Genomic DNA, 21,100 nt, shown 5'->3' on the forward strand with positions numbered 1-21,100 from the left:
AGAGGATGGTTCTACATATGAGTGTATGGCCATTAGACAAGTTCTATATTTGGGTTCAAAAGAATCATAGGACATGAATCTACTAGGAGCTTTTGAAAATCTCATGGATCTTCTTGAAAGAATGAAACCCTAATCTATGATGAGAGAAGAGAAGAGAGGGAGAGAGAGATTTCCAGCTGAAAGGAGGGTTCAGTCCATCGTGACTGCCCTCTCATTCTATTTAACATAAAGTGTAAACATTAGGGTACGAAAATACCCTTTTACAAAATAATAATTTACAATACATAAACTGGATCTGGACCTGATCCATTATACAAATGGATCGGGTCAGACATACAATGAAGATAATAATGTCTTCTTTTCAGCCTCCCTCAAGTTGTGCATGGTGTTGGACCATGAACAACTTGTTCTTCAAAAACCAAAATCTATCCTTTGTTAACCCTTTAGTGAGGATATCAGCAACTTGTTCTTTTGTTGACACATACATGGGCTCAATCTCTTTGTCTTCAACCTTTTTCCTGATAAAATGTTGATCTATTTCAATGTGCTTTGCTCGACTATGGTGAATGGGATTGAGTGACATGTTATTGGCACTTTGATTGTCATATAGCAACAGTGATCGAACAATCGGCTCTCCCATTTCAGTCAGAAGATGTCTTATCCATGTACCCTCGGCCGTGGCAGTGGCCATTGATCTGTATTCGGCCTCAGTGCTCGATCTAGCAACCGCCTTTTGTTTTCTACTGCTCCAGGATACCAAGTTTGGCCCAATGAAGCTGCAATAACCAGATACTGATCGTCGTTCGTCTGGATCCCCCGCCCGATCAGCATCAGCATAAGTAATAATCTCATGGCCCCCACCTGGATCTAATTCTTCCTTGCCTTTGTATTCCAGCCCATCACCCACTGTACCCTTTAGGTAGCGAAGTATACGTTTGACTGCCTCCATATGTGACACATGAGGTTCATGCATAAACTGGGATACCTGATTAACCGAATATACTATGTCAGGTCTAGTAAAAGTCAGGTATTGCAACATGCCAACTAAACTGCGATACTTAGTGGGATCTCCATATATATCCCCTTCTTGCGAACTCAATTTCTGATGAATGACACTTGGAGTTGTTAACGGCTTACAATCTGTCATGCCTGCTCTGCCGAGAATGTCCAGCGTATATTTGTGTTGAGTAAGGGTAAGTGTATCATTCTTGTTATCAACTTCTACCCCAAGAAAATATCGCAGCTCTCCCAAATCTTTCATCTTAAATCTCTGATTTAATAACTTCTTCACCTGCTCAATGTGGCTTTTACAATTCCCTGTGATGATGATATCATCTACATATATCAACAGAAGAGTAGTAACTCCTTGTTCATTGTGAATGAATAATGAGTGATCCAGAAGAGACCTAGAAAAGCCATGCCGTTGTATTTCTAGAGAAAAACTGTCGAACCAGGAACGAGAAGCTTGTTTCAAACCATAGAGTGCTCTCTTTAATTTGCATACATATTTTTTTGGCGTCTCGTTCTGCATATCCAGTGGGTTGTTCCATGTAGACCTCTTCTTTTAAATCCCCGTGCAGAAAAGCATTTTTCACATCCAGCTGGCTCAATGTCCATCCATGTTTAATGGCTAGACTCAACACAATACGAATAGTCCCCATCTTGACAACAGGACTAAAAGTTTCATCAAAGTCTTGGCCTTCCTCTTGTGTGAATCCCTTGGCTACCAGTCGAGCCTTGTACCTTTCGATGCTCCCATCTAGTTTATATTTTATCTTGTACACCCATTTTGACCCAACTACATTTCTGTTCAGTGGTCTAGGCACAATCTCCCATGTGCCACATTCATGTAAGGCCTCCATTTCTTCATTCATTGCTTCTACCCATCTTCTAGAGCTCGCAGCTTGATAGAACATAAGAGGCTCATCCTCTTTACTTATGGATGTCAAGAATAACTGAAAATCCATTGAAAAATTTTTATAACATACCCACCTGTCAAGTGGATGTCGAATCCGTTAAGATCTTCTGATATCCGTGTTCGAACAAGAAGTGAATGAGGGCTCTTTCTCTCGCCGAGTGTACACAATTCCCTTATACCTTGTTGGCTCCAAGTCATATGTGACAGTTTCCTCCGTTTGAGTCTCATTGGCTGAATCCTCATGTGGCTCATTCTGACTACAATTTTCTGGACATTCTACTGTACCATTGGAGAAGAGTTCTGAATTTAACCATGGGTAGTATACCTCAATGCTGGAGCTTGAGTTATCAGTCTCCACCATAGTTGAATTATTATCCTGATCAGCAAAGTTCATTTCATCGAAAATAACATTCCTTGATATTTTGACACGCTTACTCAGGGGATCATAACACCTGTACCCTTTGTAATCTTCGGCATATCCTATAAACCTGCATTTCAAAGCTTTATCTTGGAACTTGTGCCTGAGTGAGCTATCAATGTGCACATAACAAACAGACCCAAACACACGTAATTCATGATAATCAGGTTGTATGCCAAAAAGAGAGAAGTATGGTGACTTATTTTCTAAGATATTCATGGGCAAGCGATTTATCACATGAACTGTGGAGTGGAAGGCCTCAGTCCATAATGATGTAGGGAGATTGCTCCCGTGCATCATGCTCATTGCAGTCTCAACAATATGTCGATGCTTCCTCTCAGCAATCCCATTTTGTTGAGGTGTACGAGGGCAAGACACTCTTCTCTTTATCCCATTATGTTGAAGAAAATTAACAAAGTCACTCGAGGAGAATTCACCTCCTCCATCACACTAGAAATTAAGAATGTTGGTAGAGAAATGATTTTGAACGAAAGAGTGGAATTTCTGGAACAATCCAAAAACTTCTGATTTGTGCTTCATAAAGAATATCCAAGTATAACGTGAATAACTATCAACGAAAATAAGATAGTATTTACTGCCAGAAAAAGAAGTAATTGGAGCAGGCCCCCAGACATCTGAACAAATGACCTCAAATGGCCTTGAAGCTCTTTTATTAATGGAAGCAAAAGGTAAGACATGACTCTTACATAGATGACAGCTAGAACATTTTGTATCAACGACTTCTGAACTCAGACTGGACTTAGGAATAAGATTATTCATGACAAGTTTTTCAATAAAATGGCGACCACAATGGCCAAGACGACTATGCCAAAGTCTTGGCTTATTACTTTCAGAAACATTAAATAAAAAATCAGAATCAAAGACTTGGTGAGGCTTCAAGGATGAATAGTTGGGATGAATGAAGGAAGGATCTTCTTGGAAGATGTACATGTTGCCCCATCGTTTTCCTTCAGCGAATGTCCTCCTCGTGCGAAGATCCTTGACATAAACAGAAGAGGGAGTAAATTCAACTGAAGCATTTGCATCATCAACAAGCTTTGAGACAGAAACAATGTTCTTTTGAATATTAGGAGCATGGATGACACTTGGAAGTTTAAGAGAGGACTTTGACATGTGTATAATGGCATTTCCAGTATGTGAGATGGCATGATGTGATCCATCTCCTGTGACAATGCTATTCTTTCCAACATAAGGTGTAAGAGTCAAGAGTTTACCTACATCACCTGTAACATGAGTAGCTGCTCCAGAGTCGACATACCAAGTTCCTTTGTCATTTTGTTTCATATTCAATCCTGCCAAGGCTGCCAACAACAACTCTTTTACTTCTCCATCCTTTCTAGCCTCTGCTTGTGGAGCTTTCCCTTTGTTTTGAGGATTAAACCAACAGTTCGCTTTAATGTGCCCTTTCTTGTTGCATAGGAAACAGGTGGGAATGGGTCTTTGTCCCTGAACATTGGGTGTTGGAAGTATGCCACGACCTCCATAGTTATTTCTCCCTTGTCCTCCTTTTCCTCGAAAAGAACTTCCTCTACCTCGACCATAACTCATTCCCATAGCCAGCACATCTTGTGTTCCGGAATTCCCATGAAAGGCTTCAGAGGAACCTTTCAGATTCATCTCATATTGCAACAGTTTTGCACGAAGATCTTCAAACTTTGGAAGTTCTGGTAAGCATAGTAAGGTTGTCGTCATAACATGATAATCTGGCCCCAATCCACTCAAGGTTTGTTGTACTTTATCTTTTTCACTGACAAGACACCCAATAACCGCCAACTGATCTGTGATGCCTTTCATTTTATTCAGGTATTCCATAATAGACATGGAATCTTTCTTCAGCATTTGAAATTCTCGCTTAAGAAACATAATTCTTGCCTCAGAAATTTGTGAATATGTTTGAACTAACATATCCCACAGTTCCTTTGCCGAACAATCATCAGGAAGAGCAATAAGGACCTCCTGTGAAAGAGTTGAAGTGATATATGCCACTAGCGATTGATCTCTCTTCATCCAAGCAACATATTCTGGATTCCTACGAAGAACAACAGATTGTTCGCCTTTATCGTCCACTTTTTCTTGCGAGAGAAATTCTGGAGGCGGTGGGACCGATCCATCCAGATGGCCAGAAAGGTCCTGACTTTTTATAAACGGAATAATCTGTCTTTTCCAGGTCAAGAAATTACAGTTATTCAATTTTTCAGAGACTAGTTGACCAAGAAAACTTGAGGACAGGCATGATTGCCCGTGAGTAAATTCCATTTGATGAATATGCTTGAACTGACACTTAGGTATGAAGAACAAAGAACTCGGCTAACAGAAAAAGACAGATAAGATATGACAGATGGCTAACAATGATTAGCAGGAAAAACAGCAAAAAGGAAAAGGAAATCACAGATCAAGAGATTAACAATGGTTAGCAGGGATTAAACCACAGATCAAGAGATTAAATGTAGGAAAAACAGCAGGAAAACAACAGGGATAAAACCTGATGAACCTGATTTCACAAAGAAGCAATCACGGCTGAAAAGAAAACACAGATTGATGCTGTAACACACGGCTGAAAGAAATCACAGATTTTCTTCACAAAGATTTTCTTCACACAGATTCACGCTAGGTATTTGAGGGCCACAATACCACACAGATTCACAGAGATTTACCACACAGATTCAAATCACGGCACACAGATTCACGCTGGGATTCACGGCTGATAAGTTCACTCTGCTGACGCTGGTGGATTCACGTTGGGATTTGCTCACGCAAACTCAGACTGGGTTTTCTTCATGCAGATGGACTTTCTTCACGCAGGCTGGGCTTTCTTTCTTCACGCAGGCTGAAATCACGCTGATTCACGACCAGACATTCTTCACTGGGTATTTACGCTGGGTATTCACACCCAGATTCACGCAGATGGCTGATGCAGATCCACGTTGATGCACACGCTGTGCTTTCTTCACGCAGATCCACGCCTTGCCTTCTTCACGCAGATTCACGCAGATCCACGCCCTGCTCTGATACCATGAAAGAATGAAACCCTAATCTATGATGAGAGAAGAGAAGAGAGGGAGAGAGAGATTTCCAGCTGAAAGGAGGGTTCAGTCCATCGTGACTGCCCTCTCATTCTATTTAACATAAAGTGTAAACATTAGGGTACGAAAATACCCTTTTACAAAATAATAATTTACAATACATGAACTGGATCTGGACCTGATCCATTATACAAATGGATCGGGTCAGACATACAATGAAGATAATAATGTCTTCTTTTCACTGCTAATACTAGAGGAATCAATGTCTTGATTTTGAGAATATCTTTTTAAAGCACATGAAGGATGGTCTTCGGTAAGTCAAATATAAGTTTGAATTTCATTATAAGAATGGTCTATATTATCAAAACCTTCATTCTCATTCCCATGTTCATCATGAGTGTCCTTATTGTCACTTTCATGTATATCATGAATGTCATCACAATTCACCATTTTATCATGCTCATTGACAAAATAAAAAGGAAAAGAATAATCACAATGCTCTTGGACTTTATATTTATCAAATTCATTTTCGTTTTCAAGAAAAGTGACATTTCTTGAGACATATAGCTTGTCCCTTTTAATTTCATAACATCTATATCTTTTTTTATTTTCGGCGTAACCCAAGAAAACACAAGGGATAGCTTTAGCAAAAAGTTTGTCATTTTTGTTGGTAAGGACAAAGCATTTACAACAAAAAACTCTTAACCTATTGTAATCCGGAGATGTTTTCAATATTTTTTAATGGGAGAAATATTTTCAATTTATCAAATAAACCGCCATAAGATCGACTTCGGCCCAAAAAAAATTGAAACATTTCTTGATATAAAAAGTGTTCTAATAGTCTTAACAATATGTCTATACTTTCTTTCTACTAGCCCATTTCGTTAAGTATAAAAACAAGATTTTTGGTGAATAATCCCATGTAAATCAAGATAGTTTTTGAAATCTTTTGATATAAATTCTTCTCCGGAATCGGATCTAAAGATTTTAATGTTGGCTTTAAATTGAGACTTTGCATAACAATGAAAAATTTGAAAACAATCAAATACTTCGGATTTGTGTTTAAGAAAATATATCCAAGAATATCTATTATAGTTATCCACAAAAATAAAATAATATGATATTCCTCCTTTAGATATAACCGGAGTCGGTCCCCATACATCTTAATGCACTAACTCAAATAGTTTTTTTGATATAAAATGACTAGGTCCAAAAGGTAAAGATTTCATTTTACCAAGAATGCAATCTTCACAAATTAAGTCATTTTCTTTATAATTTGCAAGAAATAGAAACAAAGGTAATTTTGATACATTAGGATGTCCTAGTCTTTTGTGCCAATTTTTTATATCTTTCTTTTTCACAAAATTATAAAAAATATGTTTTGATAACTCAAGATTGTCCATAACATAGACATCTCCTCTTCTACGGCCTCGCCTAATCGGTTTCCCAGACTAGAGATCCTACATCAAACAATCATTAGATGAAAAAGATAGATCCGCAATTTGGGAAACGAATAAGAGGTGTACATTTAATTTTTGTACTATTCTAACATTAGGTCCACAAAAGGTTTGATGTTTTTGCAAAATTCCAAAACTTTTAATTTTTAAAGAAGTTTCATCCGCGGTTAAAACATATGAATCATTTGGGTTAATATGGCATTCGGATATTGTGAACTCATTTGGGGTCATATGAAAAAAAAAGCGCTAGAATCAAGAATCCAAAAAGTCTTACTAGGATTAATACATGCAAATACGGCCGCAACCGAGAGAGAAGCTTGATTCTTGAACATTGGTTGTAGTGCCTCCATGAGTTGTGCCAAAGACCATGAGCCCACGCTTTTAGAATTATCATCTACACCATTGGTTGTAGATGGTCCCACGAAAGCCACCTTATTTCATCTCTTTGATCTTCTCTCCTCCTTTTAGGGCAAAAGGGCTTAATATGACTCGATTCATAGCAAAATTGGCATATTAATTTGTCACTCTTGTATTAATGGTCACTTCTTCTATTATTTAGGCTCCTTCCATAATCATTGGAATTTTTTTCATTCTCATTGTTAAGACTAGTCGACTATTAGTTATTTTCAAGTGTTTTATTGTTAAAGTTATTTATTTATTCTTAAAAGATGGTTCTTTAGAATTTTACAAATAATGAGGGACCTCTTTGTAATATGTTTATTAGGCTAAACCTCTATTTAAACAAGAGGTGTTTAGCCCTAAGTGATTACGATTTTTCCCACTCAGTTGCTCTCTCTCTCTCTCTCTCTCTCTCTCTCTCTCTCTCTCTCTCTCTCTCTCTCTCTCTCTGTTCCTGTGCAGTATTGGGTTTCTCCACATGGTATCAGAGCTGAAGGTCGTGGGAGCGTGAACCCGAGTTCGATCTGCGCCAAAAAAAAAGGAGAAAGGTGTGTGCTCTACCTTCTTTAATTTGGGTGGCATAGATCTGATAACAGATCTATTGTCTGACAAGAGTCAAGACATAGATCTGTAATTAGATCCATAGAGCTCGGCAATATCGTTGTCATCTGGACAGTATATCGTCAATCGTGATGCCTTCATGAGCTGTGATTTTATCAACCGGACCTGGATTCAGTCGTGACTCTGAAGAAAATCTTATACTGTTAATCCTGGATCTGGATGAGAAAAGAAATTTCTGATTATTCTGTTGGAACACTTCAATCGATCTGGGGTTGATGTAGTGTTTCTTCAAAATATCGTAGGGTGTCGTAGCTTATGCAGTGTGTCGAACTTACTGTGGGTTCGTAACATATTCAGATTTCAATCTGATAAGTTTTTTATTATTATTTTTTTGGTCGTACATTGCAACATTCCAGCAGTGTTATCTTTTTCTGCATAAGCTTTCTTCATTATGGTTGAAGCTCCGAAGGCTGATTCTAAGACTGAATCTACTAGGGAATATAAGGCTTTTGCGAATCATTTTTCTTATGGGTCTTCGGTGACATTAAATGAAACTAACTATGTCAGGTAGTCTAGAACCTTTATGATGTCGGTATCTGGACATCGTAGAAAGCATATTTTGCTGGAAATTGAACCGAGAGATAAAGTGGAAAAATATGTTACTTGGGATGAAGATAATGACATTGTTATGTCATGGATCATGAACAATGTTGAACCTCATATTGCAGACGGTCTAATCTATTATAATACATCTAAACATATGTGAGATAATCTTCGAGATACTTACTCTCAGGAAACAAATGTGAGTCGTATTATGCAAGTGGAACAAGAAATATAGAATTTGCAGCAGGGAGATTAGACATTGGCCTAGTACTATGCATCTGTTAAAGTTGCTTTTGAAAGGCTTAATGCTCGCAGGCCTCTGTGTTGTTCAAAGCAAAAGGATCATCAAGAACAGACTAAGGTTGCTCGGTTCCTCACAGGGCTATCTTTCGAATTCTCGGTTGCTAAAGTCCAAATGTTAACTGGATCTGATGTACCTACTCAAGCTGATGCATACAATCGCTTGAGCAGACTTGTTTTTTCTCTCCCACAATCTCATCCTATATTCCAGACATCTGTCTTAGTTGTTCCTTCTGGTTATGGTCGTGGAAATACTCTGAACATTAGAGAACGTGGTTGTGGAAGAGGTGTGGGAGGTAGAGGTAAACTTCAATGCACATTTTGTGGAAAATTCGGGCACTTAGAAGACCGTTGTTGGGATAAACATGGACGGCCTGTCTTTCCTGCATCGAGGCCCAATGTTCCAAAAGCTAATGTTATAAAACTAGAGGTAGCAAATGCAAATGAAGCCTCATCTCCCCGTGACTGCATTTCCCTGAGTCGTGTTGAATATGAAGAACTGGTAGCTCATCGTCCTTCAAGCTCCTCCTCTCCTGTAGCCGGTGTGGCCTATGCAACAGGGAATCATCTTCATCTCAATGATAGTAAGTGGATTATTGACTCAGGTGCATCCAGACATCTGTGTGGAAATTCTCATTATTTTTCAAATCTAAAGGATATTACTACTCATCGGGGAGTCTCATTAGCAGATGGGAGCCCTTCTCTGGTGGTTGCACTTGAGAAATGTTCTTCATGCTCCTTCATTTCCTCAAAGTTTACTTTCAGTGAGTTGTCTTACAAAAGAGCTAAACTGTAGAGTGATATTTGATCTTGTTGGTTGTCATTTTCAGGATTTGCTGACGAGGAAGAAGATTGGTGGAGGCTCTGAAGAAAATGGAGTCTACTACTTACATCATCCAGTAGGAAACAGTTTTGCTACAGTCATGTTCAGTGGCATCGTCGTCTTGGTCATCCCTCATTGTCAAAGCTTCGTCATGTCATTCCTCAAATTCCGTCTACTACTTCATTTTAGTGTGAAGCATGTCAGTTGGGCAAGCATCATCGGAGTTCGTTCCCTTCTAGTCAGAGTCAGTCCAGTCATAAAGTGTTTGAACTTCTTCATGCGGATGTATGGGGTTCTAGTAAGATTCCTACTAGGACTCAGTGTCGATATTATCTTGTTATTGTTGATTATTTTTCTAAGTTGTCTTGGGTGTTCCTAATAAAAGAAAGATCTGAAGTTCCTAGTATTATTAAGTCATTGATTCTTGAAATAAAAACTCAGTTTGAATCTGTTGTTAAGATTATCCGCACTAATAATGCGCTTGAGTTTAAAACAAAAGCCTTGTTGTAATTTTATTAAGACCATGGCATTCAACCTCAAACCTCCTGTGCCTATACTTCCCAACAAAATGGGGTGGTTGAACGAAAACACAGGCATCTTCTTGATGTAGCACGTATCCTTATGATTCAATCCAATGTTTCTGCTTCCTATTGGGGTGATGTTGTTATCTGATCAACTGTATGCCTTCTTCATTCGTGGAAGATAAAATTCCTTTGCACATCCTGAATCCCAATGCTCCTCTTTTCTCTTTCTCGCCCAAAGTTTTTGGGTGTATTTGCTTTGTGCATAAACTTAGACCTGACCGTGATAAATTAGTTGCTCAAGCAATTAAATGTATTCTTATAGGTTATCCAAAAAACCAAAAGGGCTATCGATGTTATGACCCTATTTCTCATTGGAGTATGTCAGTGCGGATGTATCTTTCCTGGAGTCCGTTCCATATTATTCTCATACTGGATTTCAGATGCAAGTTGATCTAAATGACTCATTTCCCCTTCTTGTCCCTTCTTTCCCTTTGAAATATGTACCTCCATTACCGGGTTCCACTCTACCTTCCTCACGGTTTCACAATCCCCCATTGGTATATGTGCGTAGAGCTCCACCTCCTCCTGAGCCCTCTCCTTCTTCTCCTGAGGTAAGTGTTTCTGATAACAATGGTCATCATGTTGATGATAACAGGCCAATAGCTCTACGTAAGGGGACGCAACAATGTACCTTATATCCTATATCTCATTTTTTGTGTCTGATACCAGAATTGGAAGTCAGATGAAAGCTTTTATTTCCGCCCTATCTGCTGAAACTATTCCTTTAAACTATCAACAAGTAGAGCTTGATAGTAGATGGAAGCAGGCAATGCAAGAGGAAATGGATGCCTTATTGTCTCAACAGACGTGGGACCTGGTTAATCCCCCAGTGGATGCAGACATTGTTGGATGTAAATTGGTATATACCATTAAGTACCACTCTGATGGTTCTATTGAAAGATACAAGGTCAAATTAGTAGCAAAAGGTTATACTTAGACATATGGTGTTGATTTCTTTGAAACTTTCTCTCCTGTCGTACGAATGGGTACCATCCGTCTAGTTCTCTCTGTAGTTGTTCACCATGGATGGTGTCTGTGTCAACTAGATGTGAAAAATGCATTTCTATATGGGGATCTATCAAAAATAGTATACATGCAGCAACCTCCTGGGTTCGAGGTTGAGGGGGAGTGTCAGAAGGTGTGCAGGTTAAAGAAGGCGATATATGGTCTGAAACAAAGTCCTCATGCATGGTTTCAAAAGTTGTTTGATGTGATGTCAAAGTTTGGCTTTAAGCGGTCAGCGTCAGACCACACATTATTTATAAAGAAAACTAACTCAGGTCTAGTTGTTATGGTGGTATATGTGGATGACATCATCCTTACAGGAGATGATATGAACGATATTGCAGCTACAAAGGCTCATCTTCAAAAGCATTTTGTTACAAAAGATTTTGGTCCTCTTAGATACTTTCTAGGTATAGAAGTTGCCAGATGCAGTGAAGGCTTGGTTTTGTCTTAACGTAAGTATGTTCTTGATTTATTAAAAGAAACAGGAATGTTGGGAGTCAAACCAGCAAATATTCCCATGGATCACAAAGTTCAATTGTTGGAACAAGGGTCAAAACCTATGGATAGCAAAAGTTATCGCTCATAAGTAAGGAAGCTACTATATATGACTGTGACTAGACCGAATATTGCTTTAGCAGTAAGCAAGATTAGCCAATTTATGGAAAATCCGAATGAAGTACACTAGAATGCTGCAATGATGATTCTCAGGTACTTAAAATCTTTCCCTGGAAAAGGGTTATTATTCAAGAAAGGGGGAACCCTGGAGATAGTTGCCTACTCTGATGTTGATTATGTTGGATCTGTTAAGGATAGGAAATCTACCACTGGATTATTTGTGTTTATGGGAGGTAATTTAATTTCATGGAGAAGTAAGAAACAAACTGTGGTTGCTATGTCGAGTGCTGAATTAGAATATAGGGCTATGGCCCAAACAACAGCTGAATTGATGTGGGTTCGAAATGTATTAAATGATCTTCAAGTGAAGGTCTCATCTCCTATGGTGATGATGTGTGATAACAAGGCAGCTATGTATATAGCAAATAATCTTGTGTTTCATGAGGACAAAACATATTGAAGTTGACTGCCACTATGTAAGAGATATGATTCAAGTTGGACATATCTCTACCAAGCATCTGAACTCGGAGGATCAAGTTGCAGATATGTTTACAAAGCCTCTTGCTAGGCCCAGTTTCTCAAAATGTTGCAGAAAGCTGAGCATGATCGATATCTATGCTCCAGCTTGAGGGGGATTGTTAAGACTAGTCGACTATTAGTTATTTTCAAGTGTTTTATTCTTAAAGTTATTTATTTATTCTTAAAAGATGGTTCTTTAGAATTTTACAAATAATGAGGGACCTCTTTGTAATTTGTTTATTAGGCTAAACCTCTATTTAAAAAAGATGTGTTTAGCCCTAAGTGATTACGATTTTTCCCTCTCTCTCTCTCTCTCTCTCTCTCTCTCTCTCTCTCTCTCTCTCTCTCTCTCTCTCTCTCTCTCTCTCTTCCTGTGCAGTATTGGGTTTCTCCACACTCATTACTTCTTCCAAAGTGAGGAGGCTTATAGAAACTTGTGTGGTTTCCGGGCCTTGACATAGAGAGCACGGATTCTTCATCTTTAGTAGAAAGAGCTTTATTTAACCTATTTTCCTCCATAGTCAATTCTTCAAGTGTTTCCACTTTGGTAGGTACTCGTCTATAAAGAATGGTTGATTTGGTCCCTTCAATTTTGGGTCCAACGCCATTTACAAATTGATAGAAATGCTTAATTCTAATTTGTTTTTCACGGAGTTCTACATCTTGAGGACAATGCCAGTTAGGCTCTAAAAGAGTTAATTCATCCCAAAGAATAGATAGGGCATTAAAATATTTTCTAATACTCATCGCTCCTTGGGTCATGGTTCTTACCTTATTTTGCACATTATATATACGAGCTATGTCCTTTAGACTATACATATCTTTAAGATATTTTCATGCATTACTAGCAAAATCAAATTTTGCTAAGCTTGAGCATTTTTTGATGTCAACACTATTGATGAGTCGGCCAATGATATTGGAATGTCCCATCCTCCATTCTTTCCATTTTTTCTCATATTTGGTAACGGCCTTAGACATATCTTCTCCTTGGAGAGCCACTTTATTTCCATTTTTCATCTTGGTGAGCATGAGTTTTGACTCTCTTTCAGTGCCATCAACCAAACCCCATATACCTTTTTCCCATATTTTATGCTTTACTATGGATGCCCACATCACATACTTAGAATCATTGAATCTCACGAGAATGGAGACGACAACTTCTCTTTTGCCTCCATTTATACAATAAAGAGAGAGAAAGAGAGAGCTAGAGAAGAAAAGAAAGGGGAGAAGATAACAAGAAATTTGTTGAAGAGGCTTGATGATGCGCTTCCCAATGCAACGATCCAATGAACTGATGTTTCACCAATCTTTCAATCCTCTTCTTGGCCTTTACGAATAAATCATAACCCAAGAGCACCAAAGCTATGATACAAGAACACAATACAAAATCACAATGGACCACTTATAGGTCAAGCGCATACACATAAGCCACTAATGGGTAAAGAACACAATAAAAAATATAAAACTTGTATATTGTTGAAATGCTTAGAAAAGCATTGTTGAATACAAGGGGAGAACCCCAATTTATAACCACAAGAGAGGGAGAGTGTGGACAGTCCAACTAGTTGTTGGGCTAGCCACCCAACGGGCATATTTGTGACCATTGGGAGTAGCTCAACAACTAGTTGGAGCTGCCCCAATCAGTGACATCACATGCTATACAAAAAGAAAAATAAAAAATAAAATGACAAAGCCCCTAATGGGCTAACTACTATTATAATGAGAAATGACTGAAATACCCTTGATGGGTATTTCAGTTTAAATACAATTAAATATATATATATATATATTAGTACAAAGAAAAAAATAAAAAATAAAATGACAAAGCCCCTAATGGGCTGACTACTATTACAATGAGAAATGACTGAAATACCCCTGATGGGTATTTCGGTTTAAACACAATTAAATAGACTATATATATTAACACATACATATTAATATATATATATGAATACATATATATTAGATACATATTTTGGGGCCGATCCATGCGCAAGAGAAAGGGCTTTTGCGATTTTTTCAAGAGTGCATTTCCACCCTTTTTCACTCAAGGAAGTGGGTTAAGATAAAAAATTCCCTATTCTATGTGCGAGTAAACTTGTTCAATATTTGTATGCCTACATTTTTATTTGATGGTTAATTGGTTATGTTTTATTTTAGATCTTTCGATGTTGTCTTCACATTCATCTTATAGAGATGATCCTGCATGACAATATTGCATAAGCAAGGATAATGTACCACGATCAGGATCATCATTGAGACGTGTGTTTTGTGGTTATATTATTAGAGGTGGACTACATAGATCTAAGCAATGTATTGTAGGTGTTCATCAAAATCTACGTCCATGTGATTATCCATCTATTCCTGCCACTTTTCGTGTTTATGTTATTGTTGAACTAGAAGAAATTCAAAGAAGAATTTTGCAAAAATGCAAAGGACTTCCAACCATTGTTCCATATTCTAAAGACGTTGATGACCCAATTGTCAAAAAAAAATGGTCGAAGATAAAGAGATCATCGTGCGGCAGTTGGATGCAACACTAAAGAAATAGGCTCTAGAAGATAGTTTAGTTTTAGGATCTTTATAGTTTAGAACTTTAGAAATGAAGATTGGCATTTAAGACGTTGGTTAAATGTAATTTTTTAGTTATCATGAACTAGTTTAGTTATGGCCTATAACATTTTAGTATGACTTGAATGTGAATCTAATTTTGTTAGTTAAGGCTTTAATTGTTTTTAAAATTTAAATTATGTAGTTGCCTTTTGTCTACATTGTCAGTTATCAGTTGCATGGTTTGTTATTAATTTTAGCAGGAGCAGAAGAAGAAGAATAAGATAATGATTATGATTATAGAGGTTTTATATATTGTTTTTGTTTTTGTAATATAAAAGTATGAGCCTTGTAGCATGTTCTTAATTGCAAGAGTCTTATGAAGCTCATAGAGACATAATGGCTTCACATGTGATTTTATGGTTGTATTTTGTGCAATTCATTGTTTCATGTGTGACATGTTCTTGACTGCTCATAAAAGCCCACATTAATAGGTATTCAAAGATCGGAATACCATGAAAAGGAATAGTTGTAATAGTCAGTGACTGGCTACAAAGTGTACAGCCAAATTGTGTCAGTGACTGGCTACATAAAACCACCTTGAACCTAGAAGAGCTCAAACAGCAGCATTTAAGTATCATGCTTGATCTATCCGACTAGATTCCTACATCTTCAACTTGTTTCATCATTTCTGCAACATCAACATACAAATGGCACATCAAACATCCTTCTACATTGGTATAACCAGTCATTGCAACCTAAAAGCACCACATGTATGTACAAATTATCACACAATCTAGCATCAAAACCTAATTACTAATCCTACCATGAGCCCAAAAACACAAGAAAATTTCAATGAGCCATGAAGCTGAATTAAGAACAAATTATTCACCTGATCTTATCCTACATAAATTAGTAGATTTAGAGCACTAAAAGGCCAGCCTCAGATGCACTGACAGTGATCTATTCAAGTTAATATCAGGCAATGAGTTGCAAATTTCAGCCATAAAAGATTCGGGAATTTTAAGGCCAAAGAAAGGCTTTAAATAGAAATACATGCATATTTTCCTTGAAGAATTATGGCTTGCATAAGCCAGCATTTTTTTTGGTTGCGACAGCATCATATGAATAATTCGTAAATGAATTCCACAATTAATGATTATGAAAAAAAAATTCAACTTAAATTTGTATTTTTGTTCTCATTGTAAAGATATTGAGAAAAAAACCTATGGATGGCCCTATCTTCTACACAAATTTTTAAGAATATTGAACTTGCTTCCGTATATCCTGTGGTCTAAAAAGAATAAAAGAGAAAAGCATGTATAGTTAAGGCCTTTATACATAGATCAAGGAAGAACTTCAGCAAGCAATGCAAAATGGTGTCATTTTATCAAATAAAAATCTACAAACATGAATATAGATGTCATATTGCAGAGGAAAAAAGAAAAAACTTGTATGGAAACAAATATGGATGTTTTATATCAATAACCTTACGAGGCTTAGCCATCATAACATTGGAATCCTGCTTGTTGAACCCGATGGCAGTTGCCGGCAATCCATCAGTGACAAGATTAACCCACAGAAGTTGCACCTGTAAAGAAAATGAATTATCGACTAAATAATTTAAATAAACAGGTTTCGACAGATGCAAGAATTATTTCCATTTAAATATTTAATCTTCAAAGCAAGATAAAGATTTATGATTAAATGACAGGCTTAATTGACAAGATGAACTTTGAAAAAGAGACTGAACACCTAGTTGCTAAAGAAACATACATGATCATAGAAGAATGAGAACAGAAATAATGAGAATTTGTGTAAAAGAATGTTAATCAGGATATAATTAAATACACGAACAGCTGGACAGAATGAACACTTGAAAACGACATCTGAGTGTCTACTGGAGCAGAAACAACTTACAGGAACAAGAGTTTCAGGCATGCCAAGAACAGCAGCAACGAAAATGCAAACTACTTCTCCAATATTTGAAGAGATCATGTATCTGATGAACTGTTTTGTGTTATTGTATATAACTCTTCCCTCTGCAACAGCCTGCACAACCAAGAAATGGACCTATCTAGTAATAATTTTCTGAATATGTAATTGTTCACACAGAACTCTCAACCAAAAACATCATCTAAAGGCAATTTGCAGTTAGCTGATCTGGCCTAAAACTTACAGCAACAATAGATGCAAAGTTGTCATCAGCCAACACCATATCTGCAGCACTCTTGGCATTCACAAAAGGAAAAAAAAAAAACATTATAACAAAGTTGATACAAACCATTTAAATTAATGAACATGAAATGGCAGTTAAGTTGCAATGAAAAATATTCTGAACTAGAGAGATGAAACAGATAAGTTCCAAATCTGAATAAGCAACCTCTATGTTTCATCTAAAGAGAATATGCATAGGGCCCGCAGAACTCATGATAACATTAAGAAAAAGCATAAAATATGAAATTAGGAAAAGAACTTAAACAGGAAATTACAAATCCAAGAAAACTCATGGTAAAATTCATTTGTTAAACAAGGACATTCCAAAATTGAAGAGATGCATGTTAGACTCAACATAGTTGTAAGAAAATAGATGAGAGATAAGCTTCTTACAATAAAAAATGGAATGATGCGAGGAAGATATATTAAACATATGAAAAGATAAATAGCAGAGAATATAAAGAAAAGATAAAGTTGAAGCAGCTTTCTCAAAGCAAAAAGAAAACCATAGTTAAGCTATAGAATACCTTTGCAACAGAAGTTCCTGATCCCATTGCAATTCCTATATCTGCCTTCTTCAGTGCAGGGGCATCATTGACACCATCACCAGTCATTGCAACCTAAAAGTACCATAATCGTAAAACAATGACCTTTGAAAATGGAGAAGACAAAATAAGATCCCTACAATCCTTTTTGCTTCTGGAAGTTGTGTAGAATTTTACACTAAATGAGGAATACACAGACAAAATCAACTGATTATGAACCACATAACAATATCTCGTAAAAAGCCAAGGATGCAAAAAAGAAAAAACAGAGTACATCCAAAATATGAGAGCTGAAATCACTTAAAAGTCTTAAGCACATTTATGCCAGACTATATTTGAAAAAACAATGTAATCAGGAAGAAAAAGAAAGCACGTGCCATTTGTAATACTCAATAAAACATGTAACACAGACTTAAAATGATTGCAGTGAGTAGAACTTCATATTCAATGAAGGCCAAAGGCTAAATGCATACCACTTCATTTTGATGCTGCAGTGATTCAACCAGCATCCGTTTGTGTGAAGGCTCAACCCTAAAATATGAAAAAGCAAAAGAAAAGAAGGCTACACTAAATAAATAATCAAGTATGATGATGATAGAAGGAACCAGTAAAACATGCCCAAATCCTTATTTGAAAGAAAAACACCATAGGCATAACAGGAAAAAAAAATAGAAAGATAAGTAAAACTTTCAATGACACAGAATATATAACACAAAACATGTGAACTGACTTAGAACAGTCGGAGTCCAAAGGAAGAAATGTTGTAATCCAGCTCTTGTATAGTTTCAAAAAGAAACAAAAGTTTTTTACAGCCTTGAATCAATAATTATGCAACACTTTGTTCTTCTTCAATTTTGCAGCTCACGGAAAACAGATCTTCAACCAACAAAATTTGATGACAAGAAACAAGACCACTTGAGGGAAATGTTAACTTAAACAAAAGGATAAAGAAAAGAAAATGTTGAAGAGAAAATTTGTATGATGAATGTAACATCCAACTATAGATTGATGAAGCTGTCTTGTTTGCCAGAAATCATGTCAACATGAAGACCACACGTTATTACAGAATGTGCCTCGAAATTCAACCACAGTAGAGCTCAACATATATGTACATGACCAAGGCTCCCAAAGAAGGAAAAAAGACTAGTTTGCTAGAGGTTCTACGAACTAGGACATTTTAGCTGCAGATAGTCCATCGTGATCAGTGCACGTCATGGAAATTCTGAGCTGATCTGTGAAATTTGGTGAACCTAAGAAGCTGAATGCAAGGCTCCTGGCAAAAAATGCACCGCAAGCAGCACCACAGGTACTGCATGCCAAAGCTGATTTACATGCAAAAATATATTCTACAATATGCCAGAAATGTATGCAAGATTTGAATGCTTCATTCTTTCTCATTTTATACTTGTTTCACTGCCTGTATCAATAGTTTCAAGTGAAACAATGTTGCCGGATAGCACCTTTTTATCTAACAAAACTATTTCAACCACAAGATCACACAAAGATGTTTGCCTTCTCAAAACAAAGGAGTGCAGTCATATGTGCGTGTGTGTTAGAGTGGGTTTTAACCCGAATCTTAAATTACTTTGGATACCTGGTAAAGAGCACCATACGTTGCAAAGCCAATGCTTTCTGAATAGGAGGAAGTTCCTCAAATTCAGAAGCAGTGTAAGAACACCCAGCAAAATCAGACAGGTGATCAAAAGCCCCAATTCGGTGGCAGAGAGATTCTGCAGTAGACTAGAATGAATATATACCATGTTAGCAGGTGGCATTACAAAAGGACAACAAAACAAAGATTCTTCATCATCTGAATCTCACTTTGTTATCACCAGTGACAACTATCACACGTATCCCAGCAGACATACATGTCATAATAGCATTCCGTACTTCCTCCCTCGGTGGGTCCAGCATTCCAACCTCCATGCCAAAAACCAAGTTTAGTAATGCAATCAATTTAGACATTCAAAAAGATTATAATTGCACAATAATAAAATTTAAAATTTTCAGTCTCATTCTTGTCCTTTTAAAAAATTATCAAACATTAAAAGATTGAAAAAATATTCACTTATTACAAATTTCATAAGAGTCAAAATGTAAGTTTTAGGTTGTAGAATTTGATTCCCTTTCTTCTACTCTGTAGAGAGCAAAATCGCTTCATTTTCCAAGGACATAAAAGAAAGACCAGTAGTACATCCAACTGGGTCACATCATTGGATACCATGAAGAGCGCCACTCATCTGTGAGCTTCCTTATGTATTAACTTTAGATCCTCTGACTTTTATTAAGCAGTTAAGTGAATTTGAATGTGCAAGAAAACATATACACAGACAATTACGTATATATACCTACATAAACACGCAAATATATAACACATGGTCAATGCACATACATAAATGCAAACATATACATATATACCTACATAAAGATGTAAATATATGGCACATGGTCAATGTAATACATTGCCTAAAATCCTGTCCTTCAAGTCCATGATTCTAAGTTGTGTTATATATATATATATATATATATATATATATATATATATATATATATATATATATATATATATATATATATATACATATATATATATACATATATATATATATGTGTGTGTGTGTGTGTGTGTGTGTGTGTGTAATAGGTAAATACCCATTAGGGGTATTTTGATCTTTTTACCTTCTTGTAATTAGTTGTGTTCACTAGGGACACTTTAGGGTTTTTCAGCCTCTTTAAATTTCTTCATTTTATCAAGGGCATTACAATCTTTGTAATGCCATTCTCATAGAGTTGTTGGGAATGTCCCTCAACGACTATATTTTTAGCCATTGGGAGCACTTCCAATGGCCCTTTGGGTCCTCTTTGTATATAAATAGGGGATGAATCCCCTCTTGTAATCCATGCTTGTTCTCAAGCATTTTATCAATATCAAATACATATTCTTTATGTTTTTCTTGCCCATAAGTGGCATTGTGATTGTGTTTGTATCTTGACTGATAAGCAGTCTTTGTGTGTTGTACTTGCCCATAAGAAGCATTTGCTTGTGTTCTTTGTATTTCACTACATGGTATCAGAGCTAAAAGTGAAGGAGCATTCATTCAAGAGTATGTAAAGGAGGAATGAGTGATCGTGAAGGCCCCGAAAAGCTCATCATCAACACTCTCTTTCTCTATCTCTTCTCTTCTCTCTTCTCTCTTCTCTCTTCTCTTGGTATGATAGCCGAAAAAGTAGTTACGGTTGTTCCCATCAAATTTGATCTAAAAAACAATAATATGTGAGCTTTCATCATTAAAAGGATTTTTATAGGCAAGGATTTGTAAGAATACGATGATGGTGCCTTAACGGAACCTCAACCTATCCTCAGCAAATCTATTTGTGGTGAGATGGAGTAATCAAAGAAGAAACTCTCAAGGACAATGAGAGAGAAAATGCTCTTTGGAATACAAAAAAACCTTTAAAGCATGGGAAGTTGGACATGCCAAGGTTTTATCCCTTTTATAGGAAGTATGTACGAAGAACCTTATGAGAATAATTTAGAG

The 21,100-nt window shown here is 36.8% G+C and overlaps 1 protein-coding gene across 1 annotated transcript in view; it reads right to left on the reverse strand.

Annotated features, from left to right (window-relative positions):
- ECA3 (endoplasmic reticulum-type calcium-transporting ATPase 3) overlaps nt 1-21,100 on the reverse strand; it is a 203,697-nt gene that overhangs the window by 70,378 nt on the left and 112,219 nt on the right. Inside the window, exons 21-27 of the mRNA XM_089998975.1 lie at nt 19,383-19,481; nt 19,156-19,301; nt 18,035-18,092; nt 17,544-17,636; nt 16,979-17,029; nt 16,720-16,851; nt 16,289-16,390 (exon numbers count right to left, since the gene is read on the reverse strand). Of these exons, the coding sequence (XP_089855101.1) occupies nt 16,289-16,390; nt 16,720-16,851; nt 16,979-17,029; nt 17,544-17,636; nt 18,035-18,092; nt 19,156-19,301; nt 19,383-19,481 (681 nt within the window). The remainder of the gene's footprint in view (nt 1-16,288; nt 16,391-16,719; nt 16,852-16,978; nt 17,030-17,543; nt 17,637-18,034; nt 18,093-19,155; nt 19,302-19,382; nt 19,482-21,100) is intronic.

The sequence above is a fragment of the Nuphar pumila genome, chromosome 3 (genome assembly GCF_984573655.1).
Source record: "Nuphar pumila chromosome 3, dmNupPumi1.hap1.1, whole genome shotgun sequence".
In the NCBI taxonomy this organism is placed as follows: Eukaryota; Viridiplantae; Streptophyta; class Magnoliopsida; order Nymphaeales; family Nymphaeaceae; genus Nuphar; species Nuphar pumila.